The 19495-nt window shown below is 37.9% G+C and overlaps 1 protein-coding gene across 1 annotated transcript in view; it reads left to right on the forward strand.

The window, feature by feature from the left end:
* Positions 1 to 19181, forward strand: part of GABRG3 (gamma-aminobutyric acid type A receptor subunit gamma3) — a 339341-nt gene extending 320160 nt beyond the window's left edge. The window contains exons 8-11 of the mRNA XM_032982479.2: positions 4082 to 4234; positions 11892 to 12088; positions 13591 to 13620; positions 17540 to 19181. Coding sequence (XP_032838370.2) covers positions 4082 to 4234; positions 11892 to 12088; positions 13591 to 13620; positions 17540 to 17818 — 659 coding nt within the window. The 3' untranslated portion in view covers positions 17819 to 19181. The remainder of the gene's footprint in view (positions 1 to 4081; positions 4235 to 11891; positions 12089 to 13590; positions 13621 to 17539) is intronic.
* The last annotated feature ends 314 nt before the right edge of the window (positions 19182 to 19495 follow it).

The raw sequence follows: 19495 nt of genomic DNA on the forward strand, positions 1-19495 counted from the left end.
GTATAGAGAAAGTCGGAAATGTATGTACCACGGCTACTTTAGTTTAAGCTGCAGACAAATGCTTTAGATACATAGAGAAAAATTATTTCTGGAAGGAGTAATTTAGACAATAATAATAATAATAATAAATAATAATAATAAATAATAATAATAAATAAATAAATAATAATAATAATAACAATAATAATGATGATGATGATGATGATGATGATGATGATGATGATGATGATGATGATAATACTGTATGGAATAGTGCATCAAGGAAAGTAGCCATAGCACTTCCATGCCGGCTCTTCTGTATGCAAAGAGACAATTCAAGAATCTCAACAGAAGTTCTGTTGGATGATGATAGGAAAACTGAAGTGGTAATTTAGTTGAAAAAAATAATTTACTGTAGCTATTAAAAAAATGCATTGGCTACATGCACAGAAACGTGCTTGTCTGACGCCAGTCACGACACTGGTGCTTCCAGTTGGGGCTCTGCATTTCAGCAGTGGCAATTTCCTCCTCCCACTGAGCATTATCATCAGCATTCATTGTCTCTGAGCCGTATCCTCTCTAAGCATGGTTAGAGAACTGTAGGAGAACCAGCAAACCCTCCTTCCTTTCACTTTGCATCAGTAATTCCACTGAATCAAATTGTTCTTCCAGTCTCTTGGTATATTATCTGTTGTGTTCCCGTAAGTTAGAGTACAGCACAGAGAGTGCAGTGCATAAGTCCCTATGCACAGCTGCTGCCTGCATGTCTGGGTCTGCATTGTGAGAATTTTTGTATGGATCTCAGACAGGAAAATAGGTTAGTGGCTAAAAGAATGCAACCACTCCCTATCCTAGGATTTCATCTTCATTGGGTGCTTGTTAGACATCTATGGGTCTTCAGTGAATGCTTGGGAATTTTCAGCTCCTTGTAAAATTTGACCAAGTCACAGTTCCTTTATTTAACTTCCTGGAAGGACATTCTGCAGCGAAGATGAAAAGTTCTGTTATAATAAACAGGGAGGGAGGGAGGGAGGGAGGGAGGGAGGGAGGGAGGGAGGGAAGGAAGAAAGGAAGAAAGGAAGGAGGGAGGGAGGGAGGGAGGGAGGAGAAAGGTGGAAGCAAACAGAGGAGTAAGGAGAGGAGTTGTGCATGTCCTCAAGGCTGAAGGCATCAAGTTTAACCATGAAACAAAGGAGGAAAATAACTAAAATATCCTTTAAAGGGTTAAGGAGTTTATTATATATTGGTAAAATAACCTTAGCATTCTCACAGCAGTAGCCCAATTTAGCTTTCATCCTGGAATCAAGGGATATGATTGACTCCTTGGATCATCTGCAAGTGCCTACAATGTCTTTGTCCACATCTGAGCCAATCACTCCCCTTTTTTAATCACATCAGAGAAATGGAAATGTTTTGGGCACATTCACCTCCTTCTAAAGTGTACCTCTAAAACAAATTAGGCAAACCATTTACTAAAAATACCGATTTTGCTTCATTAAGTATAGAAAGGAGGCCATAGTGTGCAGGTCTTCTATAGAATTTACCTTCTAGGTATCTAAAATCATGGGAAATTAAATGCTTGAAAGATACTGAATCATGCTGTGACTAAATGTGATGATGGACTCTCTACATCATTTAATTTCTGCCTCAGTTCCTGTGTGCAAAACATCTGAAATACACCATCATTTTCTCCCGCTCTCAGTTTATCAGGTTTATTTCAGTCAAACACCTTGGAAGCAGGGACTCTGACTTACTTTCCTAGTATCTTACTGTCCAGTATCTAACTCCACTCTTATTTGCTGTGCTGAGTATGATGACTGCACTATTCAGAGAAGCAGTGACCTGTGTGTGTATTTGAATTGTGAATATCATGTATCGTTGTACATGAGAAGTCTGCAGATTACTTTGCTTTATACCATTGTCAAGCAGCTTATCCACAGACATGAAATTCTAGATACAGTAACTGAGTAAGGGAAATATAAAGTTTTGGCATATTTCTTACAGTTTTTTATTTCCTTTTTTGCTTATCCTTCTGCCTTGACATACAATGTTTGAAACATTATCATAACTTTTTTTCCATGGTTGTTGGGTTGGTTCTTGTCAGTAAAAGCACTGGTTTACACAGCCTCTGGCTCCTTACAACTATTTCTATGGAATTTTCTCAGTTGATGTGGTGTAAATCTTTCTTTGGTGGGGCAAACCAGATTAGGGAGCTGAGGTAGTCTAACAATAAACCAGCAGAACCAATGATTATTAACCCACATCAGTTCCTTGGTGCCATTCCCTGCATGGAGAAAAGTTCTGGGGATTAGTGGAATGAGAATAACCCTTAACTTGTGAACAACCCACAAGGCTCACTATGTCATGATGTACCCCGGTACCTACTTGTAAAAGCAGTGAGCTCTTGCATTAAAGCTCTGCCCCATAATGCCAAATATTCGAGGCTTCTCAAATGACTGTCCAACTTCTTGGGGTCACGTGTTTTTTACTGGTACAGTACGTGTGAAAATGTATGTGTTCATCTAACAGAGGCATGATGGAAGCACCCACAGGTTTATCAACCTCTTCCAAATCTATCTACCTCTAACTGAGGTACTTAACACATAGAAAACTTTAATTTTGAATCATTGTTCTGAGTTTCTCTCTCCAGATCCCACCCTCATATATTTATTTACCTTTGATTTTGTAGCTTATGGTAGTTCACTCATTTACAATGGCCTTTAGAGATTCTTTGGGTGGAAGTTAGCTATAGCCAAAATATCCACTATATTAAAGTGCATTTGTTCATATGCTCTCTGTTACTAGAAGATTAAGGTTTAATTTGTTTCAGCTAATGAATCCACTGCACGTCTACTTGGGTGAGTTGTATGTACATTCCTTGGGGGATTAATCTGTCTGTGCTACTAAATTCCTCAGTGTTCTGATGGTTTGCTGCAACAGGACAGACTTACCGACCTACAGCAAATTATGCCTTCTGCAAATATCAGAAGATATTTGTCAAGATTTGTAACAAGAAGCGATACATTTATTAGGTCAAGTCTGACACAGTCAGACAAAACCCCATAAAGTTTCTCAGGCATATAAACCCTTCTTCACATCTGAAATGGAAGCAACATGCTTCAAGCGAAATACAGAAATTGGTCTCAGTTCAGTTTCATTACTCTTAATCACAGTGACTGTCTGAGAGAAAAGGATAGTTAACATCTATGAATCTGAGGGGGCTGTCGGCCAGGAAAGGGGTGATAAGGTCAGTAGCCTCTACTGAGGAGAGAGAGAGGGACAGATTATTATCCCCTGTGGAGTCATGAGGGTTAGCAGAAGACATACTGTGAAGAAAATCACATAATGTGAGAGAAACTAGCCTTCTTACTAAGCTCTTTATTTTTTGGCTTTTACCATCCAGCAGAATAATAAACTTTATATCCAAACTCACCTTCTGAAGGTTTACAGGTACCACACGTGACCACAACGGCTTTGAAATGAAGGGGTGCTGACAGAAAGAGTCTCTTGGTTTTTAATGATGAGTGCTTTAAAAGCGTGCAGTCTGACCGCTCCCTCCAGCATTGAGGCTTTAGTGTCCATAAACGACTTCTCACGTAAAGGCCTACTCATGTGCATACCACTCTCGCCATAAAGACCCCCACTGCCCTGGTTCATATCTCAAAAGAAGATAAAAGAAGTAATTCAAAACTGAAATTAGGACGAGGAAGACACAGCCTGCAGACAGAGGGATTTTGTGTGGCTTGGTTACAGAATCTGGTGAATGATAGTAGCTTCATGTTTGTGGCCGTGAAGCCATCCAGAAATATTGTCTGGAAATTCAAGATGCCTTTCAAAAATTTACTCATCCAGAATGATTACTGAGAGCTTCTGCCTCTCCAAATAAATCAACATTTCCACAGAGAACTAAAAGTAAAGGAAATAAGAGTGGAAAAGTTGTTTTAAATTCTATTTCATATAAGCATTACTGCACAGATGCTTTCAAAACACTAAGAAATATTACTTATGCAGTGGTTTTATGAAGTTTAAAAATTAGCAGGTCAGTGAACAACAGTCTGTATCTCACCACAATGTCAATTTATTTTCTGTGCTATTATTGCAGGTGATTATGTAGTCATGACTATATACTTCGACTTAAGTAGAAGAATGGGATACTTTACTATTCAAACCTACATTCCCTGTATATTAACAGTTGTTCTTTCCTGGGTATCCTTTTGGATTAAAAAAGATGCCACACCAGCAAGAACAGCACTAGGTAAGTTGTGAATAATTCCCTTTTCTGCTCTCTTTGTGTAGTTCCTACGCTATCATTTGGAAATACCAACTTCCTTTCAGAGACCACCAGCTATATGCTTTGGATTACTGCTACCACATCTTGCAAACCCAGATCTACTTATCACTGAAGCCTCTGGCTTTCTGCCTTTAACCGGGTAATTAAAAGTACACTACCCTGACCCTTTGGAATGACACTGCCACCTACTCTGCATAATATTCTAGAATTAATGTCTGTCTCCTTTTTCTCACCATGATATTTTAGTGACATTTTTGAAGAATAAATTAATTGCACTTCTGGCTTCCTTCCCTTCTAAAACTCTCCCCCATGGAATATTATGTCATATATACAGAGAACTGTGGGATAAAATAATATTAACTCATGCAAAGTGTTTTATCTTGCTCATTTGAAGTTAAGCTTCACCTTATGTATATGGTATTTTTTCATAGATTGTGGAGATTTAAGCTGGGAAAGGTTTTCCAGCAGCTCATTTATGTCAGGACCAGTGTGTGCATTTTGGCATTGTGCTTTAGGGTACACTTGGAAATGTTGGCCATTCATTCTTATATCTGTAGGAAAACCTGCAGGTTTTGCCAGCATCAAGGGCATAGGGCTATACAATAGTGAATTATAGGAGTACGTCAAAACTGAAGGAAAAACAAGATTTCAGCCAGGGCTGCCAATACTAATTCAGAAATCTACAAGTGTAGGAAAAAGGGGAGGATATGTCACGGTTTCCATGTCTGTTTTCAAGCATAAAGCTTACTATTGCCAGCTAGTCATTGCTTCCTCCGGCTGGAGTTTGTTACCATCTCTAGTTAACCAGCTGGACTCTCTAAATCATTTCAGATCAAAAGAACAAATTATTCAAAACTGACCTGCCTGACTTTTTGGACTGAAAAAAAAGCGTGAAGTGTTTGTACGAGTAACTGATTCCCCAGGTTTGAGAGGGTTTTACTGCTGCAGGGAAACACTGGAGGACAGAGGGCTGTGAACAGACTGCACCTCCTTGGAGGACGTGTGAAGGCAGCCTGCAGCAGGCATGGTGCTCCTGAGCCCCGCTGTGTGCCAACAAGCCTTTGTTCAGACCATTTCTACCATCCGCCTCTGTTTCCCACTCCCCTAAACAGCTGATCAAGAATCGTCAGTACTCCTCATCCATTTTCACCCAAGGGACTAAGTGTTTAGCAGAAACGGTGTTTGCTTCTATGTGAATCCATCTCTGTTGGCTCTCTTTCAAACGTCATGTAGAGGTGCTCTACTTGATTACAGGAGGAAGACACCTTATTTGACAACACAGCGTTTATACAGTTGTTCAAAATCATTTGTCCTGTTTCAGTCTGTATCTCCTGCACTAATAAATCCGAGAAACCACCAATTTGAAGGGTGTTGTGGTTTCTAGCATAAACCCCCTGAAGACCCTGAAGCAGAAAATTAAAATGAAGTGCTAAGGTGACTTTAAAGTCCATTCACTCTGAATGAGATTTTAGCTGCTGAGTCTCTTGAACTTGTCCAGAAGTCTGATTCCACTATAAATCCTTCACTTATGCAAAAAACATGCAGTCAGGGTGCACTAAGGCCTGAGTTACAAACATACTTCCTCCCAAAACTTCTAACACTTCAGCAGCTTAGTAAGTTTTAGCTGAATGGCAGAAGAAATATGTTTCCAAAAATTTCTTCTAACTGTAACTGCTTCACTAGCCACAGCTTTAGTTAAGCAATGAAGCTATATGCCAACCATTCCTGCTGTCAATCCTTCGTTATCTCCCTAGAGGGAGGTTGTACCAGCTTTAATTATTAGTGAGTGGCAAGGGGCCAACTTCCAAACCAAGAGTCAGTCAGTGACACGGAGCTGTGGAACAGGATCGCTAGAAAGAACAGTCTCAGAGAACCTGTAACAAGACAACTGCAAGAAGCCAACACTGGTTCAGATACTTTACAGATAACTCGGTATTAAAACCCATTTTGCGTGAGGTCAGCACAAGACCATAACCTGCTGGATTTGCTCCAGGAGTTTGTAAAATTAAGAAGCGTGGAACTTCTGACCGTTGTAATTCACGTGGCATCACGTGGGTCCGGTTTTCTGAGCTTATTTTCCGAGAAAGCAATATTCAGTCTTCACTCCCATCATGTGGGTGCCCAAGTACCGTTACACTGTGGCTCCAGTGACACGACAGACCCTAAAACTTACAGTTGCTCTGCGAGTCCCTCCACCTCCAGGACAGCACAAAGACTAGGCAAAGGTGAGGACAGAGCAGCTGTACAACTGCCTGTCCCTGGCTGTGTAGACTCACCTCTGATGGCCAGCAAACGGAGCGATAGGCCTTCGGTGTTCTTCTCTGCTGGACTCCTTTCTTCTTTAATTGTCTGACTCGGTGGAGATAAGGAAGGATTGACCATGTTGACACCCCACATGTGTGCAGAGTCACGCAGCATCCATTTGAGTTATCCTTCTTAATGCATAACCAGAAAGGAAGAAAAGGCATCCAACAGTTTGCATTCCCGAATTTCTATCAGCAGTGCTCGGACCCTGTCCCTGAGGTGGTTCCCCACACCACAGAGCTCAGTTCTCCAATTAGTTAGACACGGAGGTAGGTTAGATCATTAGTCACAACGCTGTGACTCTCCCTGCCTCACCCCCTCAGCCAGCAAGAACTTCAGAGAAAAAGCCATGAATTTGAAGCAAGAACATAAAAATGAGATGTTCCAAGGCTATATGCAGTGGCTATCATAACTAACTCTTAAAACTCTTATGAAGAAATAAATTACTGGGCTAAAATATAACTTCTTTATAAATAAAGTCAAATGACAAGAAAATAATATATACATGGGTCACCTCTTTTTGTGCTCAGAGTCCTGTTGCTCCCAAATTGGCAATGGCCTTTAGACTCTTGGTCTGCAATAAGCAGATGTTCCAAATGTACTGTAGGCCTGCTTGTATAACACAGCTGATAAATCTGCCTGAGCAACAGCACACATCCACGCTGGATAGTGGCACGTGGTGAAACTGCAATACAGCCCAAGGCCAACCACCGAAATTGTCCTGCTAATTAGTTGAAATCAATTGTAGACTCAGTGCACCAAACCCGCTCTGAGTATAGCTGCATTATTGTAAAGGGCTAGCATCAGGGAAATAGTCCACTCTCTGAAATTAATGAGTAATTTCCTAAGCTATTGGCAACTACTCACAGTTACATGAAGGACAGATTTTACCCCTTTCTGAATAACTCTAAGTAATAAGCTATTTCCGTGCTGGAAAAAAAAAATAAATGTATTGGGGTATTTGGCAGTGAGGGAAAAAAATGGGACCATAAGTATCCTTTCAGCAGCACTGTCTAGAGGCATCAAAGTGCCCTTTAAAAGCTTGGCATCAGGGTCCTCTTTTCACATGCACTTTGAGGGGCTGAAGCCCAGAGTGGCAACACGACTCACTCTGGGCCACCTGAAGAGTCAGTGGAAAACTGGAAATAGAATTTGAGTGTTGGATGAGAATTGTCTTTTGTGATCCCAGGTTATTTTGACCTTCATTCAAAGAGAAAAAAAAATGGCTCTCTGCTGTTTCTGCTTGTCTCTAGTAATCAAAACTATCTTCTCCCAGTGTTCACAGTGAAGAGCAGCCAGCAAGTGTCTGAAGAAAAATTATGATCTGGAAAAGAATAGGTTGTTTTCCTTGAAAATGAAGGGAATTAAGTTAAACTGAAGCTTTTGTCCCAGTTTCTTCCTCTTTTTCAAAATGGGAATAATAAGTAATAGGACTAGGCAGTTACTACAGAGCAACTTCAAATTGCAGTTTAAAAAAATACCGTGGGTATCAAGGCCAGAAAATGTGTTGATGTAAAAGAAGATACAGATGATGTTTAATAAAAAAATGAACATTGCTTTCCTTGCCATTCTATCTTAAGGTCATTAACTAGAAAATCAAGCAAGTGCTCTAACCAGGTGCCAGACCAGAAAGGTGGAGAAACTAATTTTATAAACAAGTGATAGCATGGGTAGAAGCAGTACACCTTTCCTCCAACAAACCCTTATGAAAATGAGAAAAAAACAGGTCTTGCTGACCAAAGAGTTTCTAACACTGAACCTCCTGCTACCTCACTTTGTATACAGTTGTCCAGTAAGCAGCTTTCAAACTGCGATAATTTCAAAAAACTCTTTAGGCCAATGATCTAAAGGTTAAAGTGTTCTCATGCATTATGTATTCCTGCAACATTTGATCTCCCATACAGTCATTTTTGATTTATCAAATAGCATCTTTGGTATGAAATTTGCTCAGAGAATATAAATGTCACAAAATGGTATTTATACACAAACTTGTAACCTCCCACTTACACTTGTCTACCTGAAAATCTTGGAGCCAGGTTACTTCAAAGCTGTCCTTGGCTGATATTAAAATTCTGTTGAAATAGGCAGTTCATGAGCACTGTGAATTTCAATAACAGATGCAAAGCTCACTTTGCCATATGGGGCTCCCCAAAGTGAGAGACCTAACAATTTCATCTGGCAGGGTTTATTGCATTTGAAACAACTCAACAAACCGAATTTTCTTAGCGTGAGAGTAAAATCAGCTAAGGGTATGGAATCTAGCTATTGTCTTTGGAAATAATGGGTGCTGCATTTTATTCATATGTGCATATATATATTCTGACTTGTAAATGTATAGGAATACAAAACTGTATCATCTGGTGCACCCTCTTTCTCTTTGCTCTCTGTATGTATCACTAGAAGACTCATTTTAATATTTTAAAATTTGTGCTCATGTGTTAGATTAAAATTGATACACTGTATATGTTTTTTTCTTATTTAAAAAACATTGCTTATTTACGGTGTAAGCTGGAATCCAAATCCAAGCCTCAGTTTAAATGAACAATGATGCTTTTCTATTGGATTTAATATCACAAAAATATTTTGTATAAATCATAGAAGTAAAATACGTTTGTTTTTCCTTTGGATGTTTCTACCTATGTACTCAGCAACCTTGTCTCATGCCCTCAGGATAATATGAAATGTGACATATAATCCAGAAACTATGATGACTTGTGATAATGCTAAACTTTCCTTTTCCCAAGGTTTTATATTCTGGTAGCAAAATGTGATTCGTGGTCAAAGAGACTGAGGATGGACACTATTAATTTCTTAAACCCAAAATAAATCTTAACACCATTGCTGTGTCTATAAATTTAGTAGAATCTACTTTGGTTCAATCAACTAAAATTAGTCCAGAGCTAGCCAAAACTCCCAGATTCTCTATTAATGAGGCATTTACTACATGATTTACTGGGCTAGTTTTGCTTAGTTCTCACCTAGAGCTTGCAGGTTTTCACAGTCTCCAGCATGATTTGGGCAGGCATCTCACATTCAGACTGGATATAGGACTCTGGCTAAGTTGAGGACTTCTGTACTTAAGCACAGAGGCTAATGGTAATTTTTTTTTCACTCCTCTGCCTTCCTGTCCATAGTCACTCTGGAAGTTGGTCGTTATTACAAATACCTGCACAATACCTCTTGTCACAAATAATACGAATTTATACCTCCATTTCAGTAAAAATAGAGGAAAAATATTACATTATCAATACAGTGTACAGTAGAAAAATTGCAGACCTTTGCAACAACAACAACAAAAAAAGTGTTTTGGACGAGTGCAAGATTTTTTTTCATTTCTTTTTAACCTTTTAATACAGAAAGTGTCCTAAAATGACCTGAGATCTTATCACAGGACGAGTGGAAAATAAAAACTTTCCCTTGAATACAGGCAAAAAGGACACTGTGTATTGTGCTTGAAGAACATTATAGGTTTTGAAGAATATTTAAAAGGTTGTAAAATACCTGAGGCCAGGTGCATGTACAGGTAGCTCTGAAAAGGACAGATTTGTGTTAGAAATCTAAATGTGGGTTAGAAAGTGTTAAAGCACTTCATTTCACATTGTAGAGTATGTCATAGCCTGGATGCAGTTCCTCTGATTTTAGCGACTCCCAAGGCCTGAGTCAAGGTCATACAGAAAGACTAATTAACCCACAGTTAGCAAGGGCCAAATCAAGCCCAGTGAGTCAACATCTTTTGCAGTTGGACACCTTTGCAGTTGACTACCGTGACGAATGGCTTAGCATGGGCTGTGTCTCTGGAGCTTTTTCAAAGCATCAGCTGGCCACAGAACTGATGTTGAGGGGTCTGGAGAGGTTGCTGGATCACGGCAGCCACCTGTGCTTATACTGGGCGGTGGCACAGATGACAGGAAAGAGAAATATTTTCCCAATAGCTCTTAGATGTCCAAGGTACACACAAAGTCCACATTTCCCACTTCTTATCAGCATTGCTTTCATCTTCATTATTGGGTTGCGTTTTTTTCAGCAGCTTTTGTGGTTTTTTTTTGTTTGTTTTGTTTGTCTCTGGGTGATGGATATTTAAGGAATACAATTAGTTATTATTCATTGTAGAAGGAAGTTGAGGCCCAGGCCAATAATCTGTCTTCTGGCTCTTCCAGGAACTTTCTGATGGTTTGAATGGGGAGGTTATTCTTGTGAATCACTGTAGTTTCTATGAAAAGCTACAAATCAGAGGTGGGCATTCCTTCATAAACAGAAAGCAGCCAAAAGTAATCCACAGATACATCCTTCTCTCCAGAGTGCTGTTTGTGGGAAGTAATTTTACTATAAGGCATAATTTCCATCATCACCTGCCATTTCAAACACTGTGTACCTTTGCAAAATATCACTTTAACTATAAAAAGAAAGATTACCTTATGGTTATGTTGTTTTTAGAGCAGGTTGTCTCTTGAGATTTATTTGAGAGAGAGCTTTATTTTTTTTCCTAAGCCTTTGAGTTCTACTTTTTTTATATCAGAAGGCTTGCAGTTCATAAAGAATGATTAAAAGCATCAGTCCAAAGTGGGAATGAAAAGATTTCTATTCCTCAGGAATGAAGAGAAATTATATGAATTACCAGAAGCCAACAAAACCCCATAGATTTCATTCTAGGACTTCTCTTATTTTTTCAGGATATTTCACATTAAGTAATTCTTATTCATTATTACTAAATCAATCTAAGATGTGATGTAATGCATGAATTAAAAAGGCTATTTCCATTAAATTTACACCTGAAGTTTGTATAAGAGTCTGTTTTCCCTTACTCATAAGGAAAATAGCAGTGGAGGACTTCCAAGGAAACAGTGGTGTAAAAATGTATTTTCAAAATTCATGGTCAGAACTTGGCAGCAAAATTTATTTTCTCTCCTCTCCCTCTCCCTCACCTTCTCCCTCTCCTTCTCCATCTCCCTCTCTCTCTCCCTTTCTTTGTCCCTCTCCCTTTCCCTTACATTTTTCTTCAAAAATTTCTCCATTCTCTCCTTCTACCCCACCTCCATTCTAACTGGGACCAGAAAAAGGAAGATATTATGAAAAGCATATTGGGAGGCATGGGAATGTCACTTTTGAAGACAAATATAAACAGCTGAGGAAATCTTTGTTTACGAAGTACTACTGGCTCTACTGATGTTATTTCTTATTATTTTTTATACTACCAAATGAAATTAATGAATTATTTGGGTACACTTTGGATTTCTCTTTTGTATGTTCGTTTCCAAAGATTCTTCTGTGACATGGAGAAATGATGTTGCATACAATTAAATCAAGTTTCTCTCTGCAGGCATCACCACAGTATTGACCATGACAACTTTGAGTACGATTGCAAGGAAGTCGTTACCCCGTGTGTCCTATGTCACCGCCATGGATTTGTTTGTGACTGTATGCTTTCTATTTGTCTTTGCTGCTCTGATGGAGTATGCAACCCTCAACTACTACTCAAGCTGCAGGAAACCAAACTGTACTAAGAAGAAAAAGTCGGTAGGATGGGAGCATTTACATTTCTTTTCTAGCATGTGCATGGCTCGTAGGGCTGAGAATCATCCATGACAGCCTGTATTCCCATAGTAATCCACTCCTCTGAGCTCTTCCTAGTTTATGGTGTGATCTGCCCTGAAAGCTGATGGAAAATACTTACCCACAGTAAAGGTAGAAGCAGTTATGTGCCTGCTGAGTGAGGTCTGTTCCTAACAGAAGCAGCCTGCTGACCGTGAGGCAGCAACCCTGCCTCTGCATCTTTTGTCCTCCACTTACTGTGCTGGTAGTCAGAACGAGCTCCCACTGAAACAGATTGCATAGCTTGTTATACAAATATATGCACATCGATGTATATACAAAGGCACCTGCTATTTCATGGCTTAAGAAGTCTAAAACACTTACAAACTTTATAAATGTGGTTTCAATGTCTCCACTGGGAACCAGCACTTGTTTTCAGCCCTGTGCACAAAGGGCCTCGTTCCTAAGGACAAAAATAGAGGAAGTCACTTATAAAGGTTTTATACATGGCTACATTCTTGGCCAAAAACACACTTCCAAGAGTAACACCCAAACACACACAGAAGCTCTTTATTTAGAATCAGTTAAAACAATCACTCAGGAAGCGTTGCCTGGTGTACTTCATAATTGACTACAAGTATGAGAGGGGGCAGCACAATGGAGAAAAAAACCTCAGTGTAAACATAGGGAAGGGGAAGTCAGTTGTCCACTCAAGATCAGTGGAAAATCTTATGTGTTTGAGATCGGTATGCTGTTTTGCTTAATGGAGGACATAAGGACATTTAAAATAAGAGATAGAAAGCCAATTAGGAAAAATGTGAAAGAGGAAATTGGAGAGAAATGTAAATTCAGGGAATAATAGGTCATGAGATAAAAAGGGATCGAATGAACAGCTTTAGAAAATGATTGAATGAAGAACTAATGAAGGAAAAGCTGAAACGAATAAGGAATTAGAGAAAGCCTAGGAAGCCATAGGCTTAGTTAATGAAAACTCCGTTAAACCTCTAATAGTTTCTTGTAAAAATGCGTTGCACACAAAAGGCAAGAGTGTTACCGAAAGTATGACACAATTAAAATGAACTTGCTAATGATCCAACCAAAATTGTCATCAAAGACTGAATAAAAAAGTCATGAGTAACTTTGTGAGTAGGACATATTTCCAGACATGTGAAAGCATGCAACGTTGATGAGATTTAAACTAACGTGAAAACAAATGGTCAGTTAGTTATTGTTTGCTAAATAAATAAATGTAATGGATTGAATAAAGATCTAAACTGTATGGAAATTAGGTGTGCATTCTGCTGAGGTTTCATAAAGTTTTAAAATGTATGGAATATCAGGCTGAATATATAGAAAACTCAGTGTAAAGTCTTTTACGGAAAAATGCATTTAAAGGCTTGGTTTAAGGAATGCTATTGAACATTAGATGCATATGAAGCAATAATTATGTTTTCTTCTGAATAATTCTTTTGTTATCTTTGTTTAAGCTACCTGATGTCAGTTTTGGTCATGTGATGGTAAGTAAACTCTTTTATTCAGTGAGAGCAACGGAGGCACAAACATATGGTTGACATTTACTTGCGATAATTCCCAAGAAAGCTGTAACGCTGTTATGTTTTACCTACCCTGACTTCACTATAAATATTGTTTTGCTTTTCTGTTAAAAGGTCAGTTTGTTTTTGGCTGTGGCAGAGGAACATAGCTGCCTCTTTCTGTAAGGACTTATCCAATTATTTGGGAGGGAAAAGAGTCAAGTGTAGAATATTGTGGTTTATTTTTGACTCAGAAATTTTGTCTTTACTTTACATAACACTGCAGTTTCTCATTACGTTTTATTAAAAAGTAATAAGCACAAGTTATGTCATAAACTTATATGGAGTTTTAACTGAGTTTCCTAGAAAATTATTCATTTATGCAAGTCTGTAAAATCTTTAGCAAGCTTTCAAGTGGATTTTCGAGTAATTTAGGCACACAAGTTTAGCACAGCTAGTTGTACTATATTTACAAATGGAATAAATTCCATTCCCCAGACCTCTAGAGAACTATTTATATACATACAGTGGTAATAAAGTTGAAGCTCAGCACAAAATTGTGTTTCTAAGTTGTATGAAATCTGAAACTGGAATACATACCGTAATATATATGAGCATACAGAGGGCCAGTTAACCAACTGGTTGGATGGCCTGCTTCCCAGCTGTCAGATCCAAATAAGAACAGGGACAGTACAAAAACATTGCTTTTGCATTTCTTGGTTTGGATATGCTGAAGTTTATATGTTAAAACTGCTAGCTCCATGTTACTAGTTTACCTTTTACAAATAATGATATGCACTTTTTTTTTTTAACATGGGTTTTCTAATGTATTTAAAGAGCTCATATAACATTAAAATACTACTCGTTGATAAGAACGGTTTAGAGCAAGCATTGCATTTATACACTCACTACTGTTGTCGCTCCCTGGACAAAGTTTTCTGAAAGATTAAGTTAATAAGCTACACTGAAGGGGTAGCAGAACTTTCTTTTTTCCAATTAAAAAAAAAAAAAAAAAAAAGAAAGGTAAAAGATACACAATTAAAATAACAATTGGGTGTAACACCAAGTCATTTTCTAGACCTAGTCAGTCTGATGTGCTTGGAAAGTATCTGCAGCCTTTTCAAGATTTTTTCTTTTCCTTTTCCCTTTTCTTTTTTCTTTTTTCTTTTTTTTTTTTCTTTTCATTTCTTTTCCTTTTTCTTTTCTCTTTTCTCTTCCTTTTTCTTTTCTCTTTTCTCTTCCTTTTTCTTTTCTTTTCTTTTCTTTTCTTTTCTTTTCTTTTCTTTTCTTTTCTTTTCTTTTCTTTTCTTTTCTTTTCTTTTCTTTTCTTTTCTTTTCTTTTCTTTTCTTTTCTTTTCTTTTCTTTTCTTTTCTTTTCTTTTCTTTTCTTTTCTTTTCTTTTCTTTTCTTTTCTTTTCTTTTCTTTTCTTTTCTTTTCTTTTCTTTTCTTTTCTTTTCTTTTCTTTTCTTTTCTTTTCTTTTCTTTTCTTTTCTTTTCTTTTCTTTTCTTTTCTTTTCTTTTCTTTTCTTTTCTTTTCTTTTCTTTTCTTTTCTTTTCTTTTCTTTTCTTTTATTTTATTTTCTCTTCTCTTCTCTTCTCTTTTCTTTTCTCTTCCTTTTTCTTTTCTCTTTTCTCTTCCTTTTTCTTTTCTTTTCTTTTCTTTTCTTTTCTTTTCTTTTCTTTTCTTTTCTTTTCTTTTCTTTTCTTTTCTTTTCTTTTCTTTTCTTTTCTTTTCTTTTCTTTTCTTTTCTTTTCTTTTCTTTTCTTTTCTTTTCTTTTCTTTTCTTTTCTTTTCTTTTCTTTTCTTTTCTTTTCTTTTCTTTTCTTTTCTTTTCTTTTCTTTTCTTTTCTTTTTTCTTTTCTTTTCTTTTCTTTTCTTTTTTTTCTTTTTTTCTTTTCTTTTCTTTTCTTTCCTTTCCTTTTCTTTCCTTTTCTTTCCTTTTCTTTCCTTTTCTTTCCTTTTCTTTCCTTTTCTTTCTTTTTCTTTCCTTTTCTTTCCTTTTCTTTTTTTCTTTTCTTTTCTTCTTTCCCTTCCCTTCCTGTGCACCCCTCTCCTCTCAGCCCCACTCAGCAGGACACACAGGATGCAGTGGGTACCCTCCACCTCAACTGGTATCTAGTAACTTCAGGACCCCTCCTAGCTGACAGATTAAAGTAACCAGGTTAAGCTCTCTGTATTATCAGGACATTTATTTTATCTTCTGTCCTGAGCAGACAGTTGATCTAACAAAACAACAACAAAAATCCCCAGGCTACTGATACATGAGAAAGTTTCAGTTGCAGAACTGGGGCACACACTTACCAAAAATTTTCTGGAGAGACCTACTTTAACCTTTCTTCTTTATAACATAAATATTGCAGCCAGTTGTAGATTTCAGTCCCTGTGCAGGAAATTTTAATACAAACCTGTAGTAAATGAACATTAGGTGACACAGTGGTGTACTAGAATTCCATGTCTACTTTATTCATAGCTTTTTTCTCTCAGAATTGCTAAAGTCAAAAAATTATTGCTTGTATAATAATGTTAGGCCTCTTCCATGTGACAGCACACTTCAAAGTTCTGAAACCATCCACCTGAAACTTTACAAATGAGACAGAAGACTGTGAGGGTGTAACTTCTGTCATCTAACCTCAGAGATAAAGTCATTCACAACAAATAGATTTGCAACAATCCTCTTCTAAACTGCAATCCGTTTACAGTTCATAGTACGATGCACCTGAGAGATTTTAGCCATTTACTTATGATGAGACGAATTGTGCCCTAGAAATTAAGTCAATAGGAAAAGGAAGATCTCCGCTGAGGCGCATCAGTCGTATCACTGATCTGTTTCACATCCAGTGTGGAAGTTTTTGGATAGACCCCAACAGCTTCAACAGGAAACGTAGAGCACTTTCTACAGTAAGTGTGGAAGCAGGGCCCGGAGCACCCTCCAGAAAGTGAGCGGGCATGAAGCAGAGGCGTGACTAGCTTGTTAGTGCATATCCAGCACGCTCCTGCAGGCAAAGGCAATGCCCAGTGCAATCACAGGGAGAGGAAAGTCCCCCGAGGAGGAGGAGAAAACCCCACCGAGGGCGCTGGAGTCGGATCTGTCAGGACGGCGCAGGCAGGCAGCGAAGCTGGTGGGACCTTTCCTAGTGATGCCAGAGGAGGAGGTGACATTTGTGAGGATGGAATGGGTGGCTTGATGAGAGAGGAGACGATCGTGAGAAAGCGCCTTGCATGAAAAGGAAATGGTGTGAGAGGAAAGCTGACAAAGTGTAAATGGGTAGTGCGTTGGAGGAAGAGAGGTCGGTAGGCTGGGCGGTACTGCGAGGATGCGTGATATCAAAGCATCTTATTTCTGGGAGTGGTTAGTGTGATAAGCACTAAGGGGACATGTCTAGGGATGGAATTGTGAAATTTTGTACTGAAATCATCACTATCTGTTGCTGACCACATCTGGTTTTATAAATCATGTTAAAGTTAATAGCCAGTGAATGCAGCTATGTTAACTGGAGAACGTTCTGTAATTACAGGGGGAAGGGAGACATCCTCCTTATTTTTCAGAATCCATTCTTAAATGTAGTAGCTGCAAGTATTTAAAACAATTTGCAGATAATATTCTGACAGGTGAGTGAACTCGTAAGTGTGAAAAAATGATTACTAGGAAATATATGCTTGAGTTACCCAAGTAGAAAATACACCTAGAATTATTTAACCTGCCACTCCACAACGTCTCTATAGAAATTCATCTGAAAAGGCATCTTTTGAGAGAAAGAAAGATGCTTCCTAAATCTAGAGTTCCTATAGTATTGACCTCTTTCTTATTCTCAGCTCCTGTGAATTTTTCCCATGATTATTAATTGTGATCTGCATCATCCACAGAAGCTTATCAAACCGTTGCTTTCTTTTTCTCTCCTCAGAATTATTCTGTACTTGATATGAGACCGCCAACTACAGTCATCACATTGAACAACGCCATGTATTGGCAAGAATTTGAAGATGCGTGCGTCTATGAATGTCTGGATGGGAAAGACTGCCAGAGCTTTTTCTGTTGTTACGAAGAGTGTAAATCAGGCTCATGGAGGAGAGGACGAATTCACATAGACATATTAGAACTGGACTCTTACTCTAGGGTCTTTTTTCCTACATCCTTCCTGCTGTTTAACCTGGTCTACTGGGTTGGATACCTCTATCTTTAAATGTTGCCTGTAGTGGTGAAGACTGCTGTGTTTTCACACCGCAGAGGGATGGTGAAAGTGCAGAAAAAGTGAAGGACACAGTCAGTTTCATCTCGAATTATAAAGGCCACATTAACCTTCACAATCACAGAGCCTGATGAAGAATTTGAATATGTAATTGCCTGAATAAGAAAAACGTGGAAGAATTCTCTCCTTACTGCTATTCATTTTAAGGAAAAGATTCTTACGAAATTCAGCTGAATTCGTAGTGTAAGCGATGTTTATGGATGTTGTATATTAGAATCTCTACTACTCTCCCTTGGCATAGAAGCTATACACAATTCAGGCAAAGGTTAAATATGTCATTTTTGTTTTTCATTCCCATACTTTCTCCAAAATGCTGCTATATCCCCGAGGCTCAGAGCAACATACGGTGGCACTGGCAAAAAATAAACCAAAGCCAACGAGACCACTCATTTGTATTTAACCTTGCTTGAGCTATGTCTCATAGGTTTGGGGAAATATTTCACTGGTGATCTCCTTGCTATAGAGAAACCACCAAAAGACAATAAGAAACGTCTCTGGTGGGATCAAAACATGGACATTATTTTCTGCAAAGGTCTGGGATTCATGGAATTAGTCACTTACCTACACATATTGGTTTTAACTTAGGGTGAAAAGGCAGAGTTATAAGAAAGCAATTATTTTGATATAAATAAAAGACTTGCCTATCTATGAGGCATCTGTAGGCATAGCTTCTACAGTTTTTCAGGCTTTTAACTGTCTTTTTTATGACTGGTTAAACACAGGATGGTCATTGATTTCTAAAGTACTCTACTTGAAGCAGGACAAGGTTCCTGCTTGTTTGTGTCATTGTAGCAGATCATAGTTGATAGGCCATGAGTAAAAATCACTATATAATAGCACTAGGAATATGTGACTTTCTTCAGATTACAATTTACTAAAAAGTGCTGTCATGCATTCTTATTTTTTCTCTCAAAGTTGTTTTACAAAATTGAAAAACATGTGTGCCAAAGGACATTATTTGTTCCTTCTGTAAAGTTAAATATTGCAGTCCTTACTCACAACAGTTGTTCTCGGGGTCTGAGCTGAAGACTGCACACTTTTGACTTGAATAGTGCATTACAGGAACTCAATCGTCACACTTGGATTAAACATGAAATAGTTGCCACATGTAGGAAAAGGTTGTTTTAATTTTTTTTTTCCTAAGCGACCAATAATATTTACTCTAAAAAGCTGTTTTGTATTTTTCAAGCTTCTGACCATTAAATTCTTAAACTATCATTTTTTTCAAAAACTAATTTTACAGTGTTAAACTAGACTACATCTTTTACAGTCTCAATAATTATTATTAAGCAAACAAAACAGATTCAAAACTAAATAGCAATGGTTTTTCACTACCCTTTGGATGACAAATTGTTACAAATGATTAAGGTTAAAACATACCTAAAAACTAAATTCTATTTTTTTTCTCTTCTGGAAGACCTGATAGGTTTTTTTTATTGTCTCAAAAAATATGTGTCTCTTCCACACAGTATTTGATAAAAAATGAGTAGCAGATATGATTGAAGAGCAGTTCCTTTTCTCCTCAGAAGAAAAATCTTGCAAACAAGCGAAAACTAATGCAATGGTAATTCTAAAGGAAAAGAAAAGCTGTCATGTTCTTTGAAACATCAC

This window comes from Tyto alba, unplaced genomic scaffold, assembly GCF_018691265.1.
Source record: "Tyto alba isolate M040663 unplaced genomic scaffold, T.alba_DEE_v4.0 Super-Scaffold_14, whole genome shotgun sequence".
Lineage (NCBI taxonomy): Eukaryota > Metazoa > Chordata > Aves > Strigiformes > Tytonidae > Tyto > Tyto alba.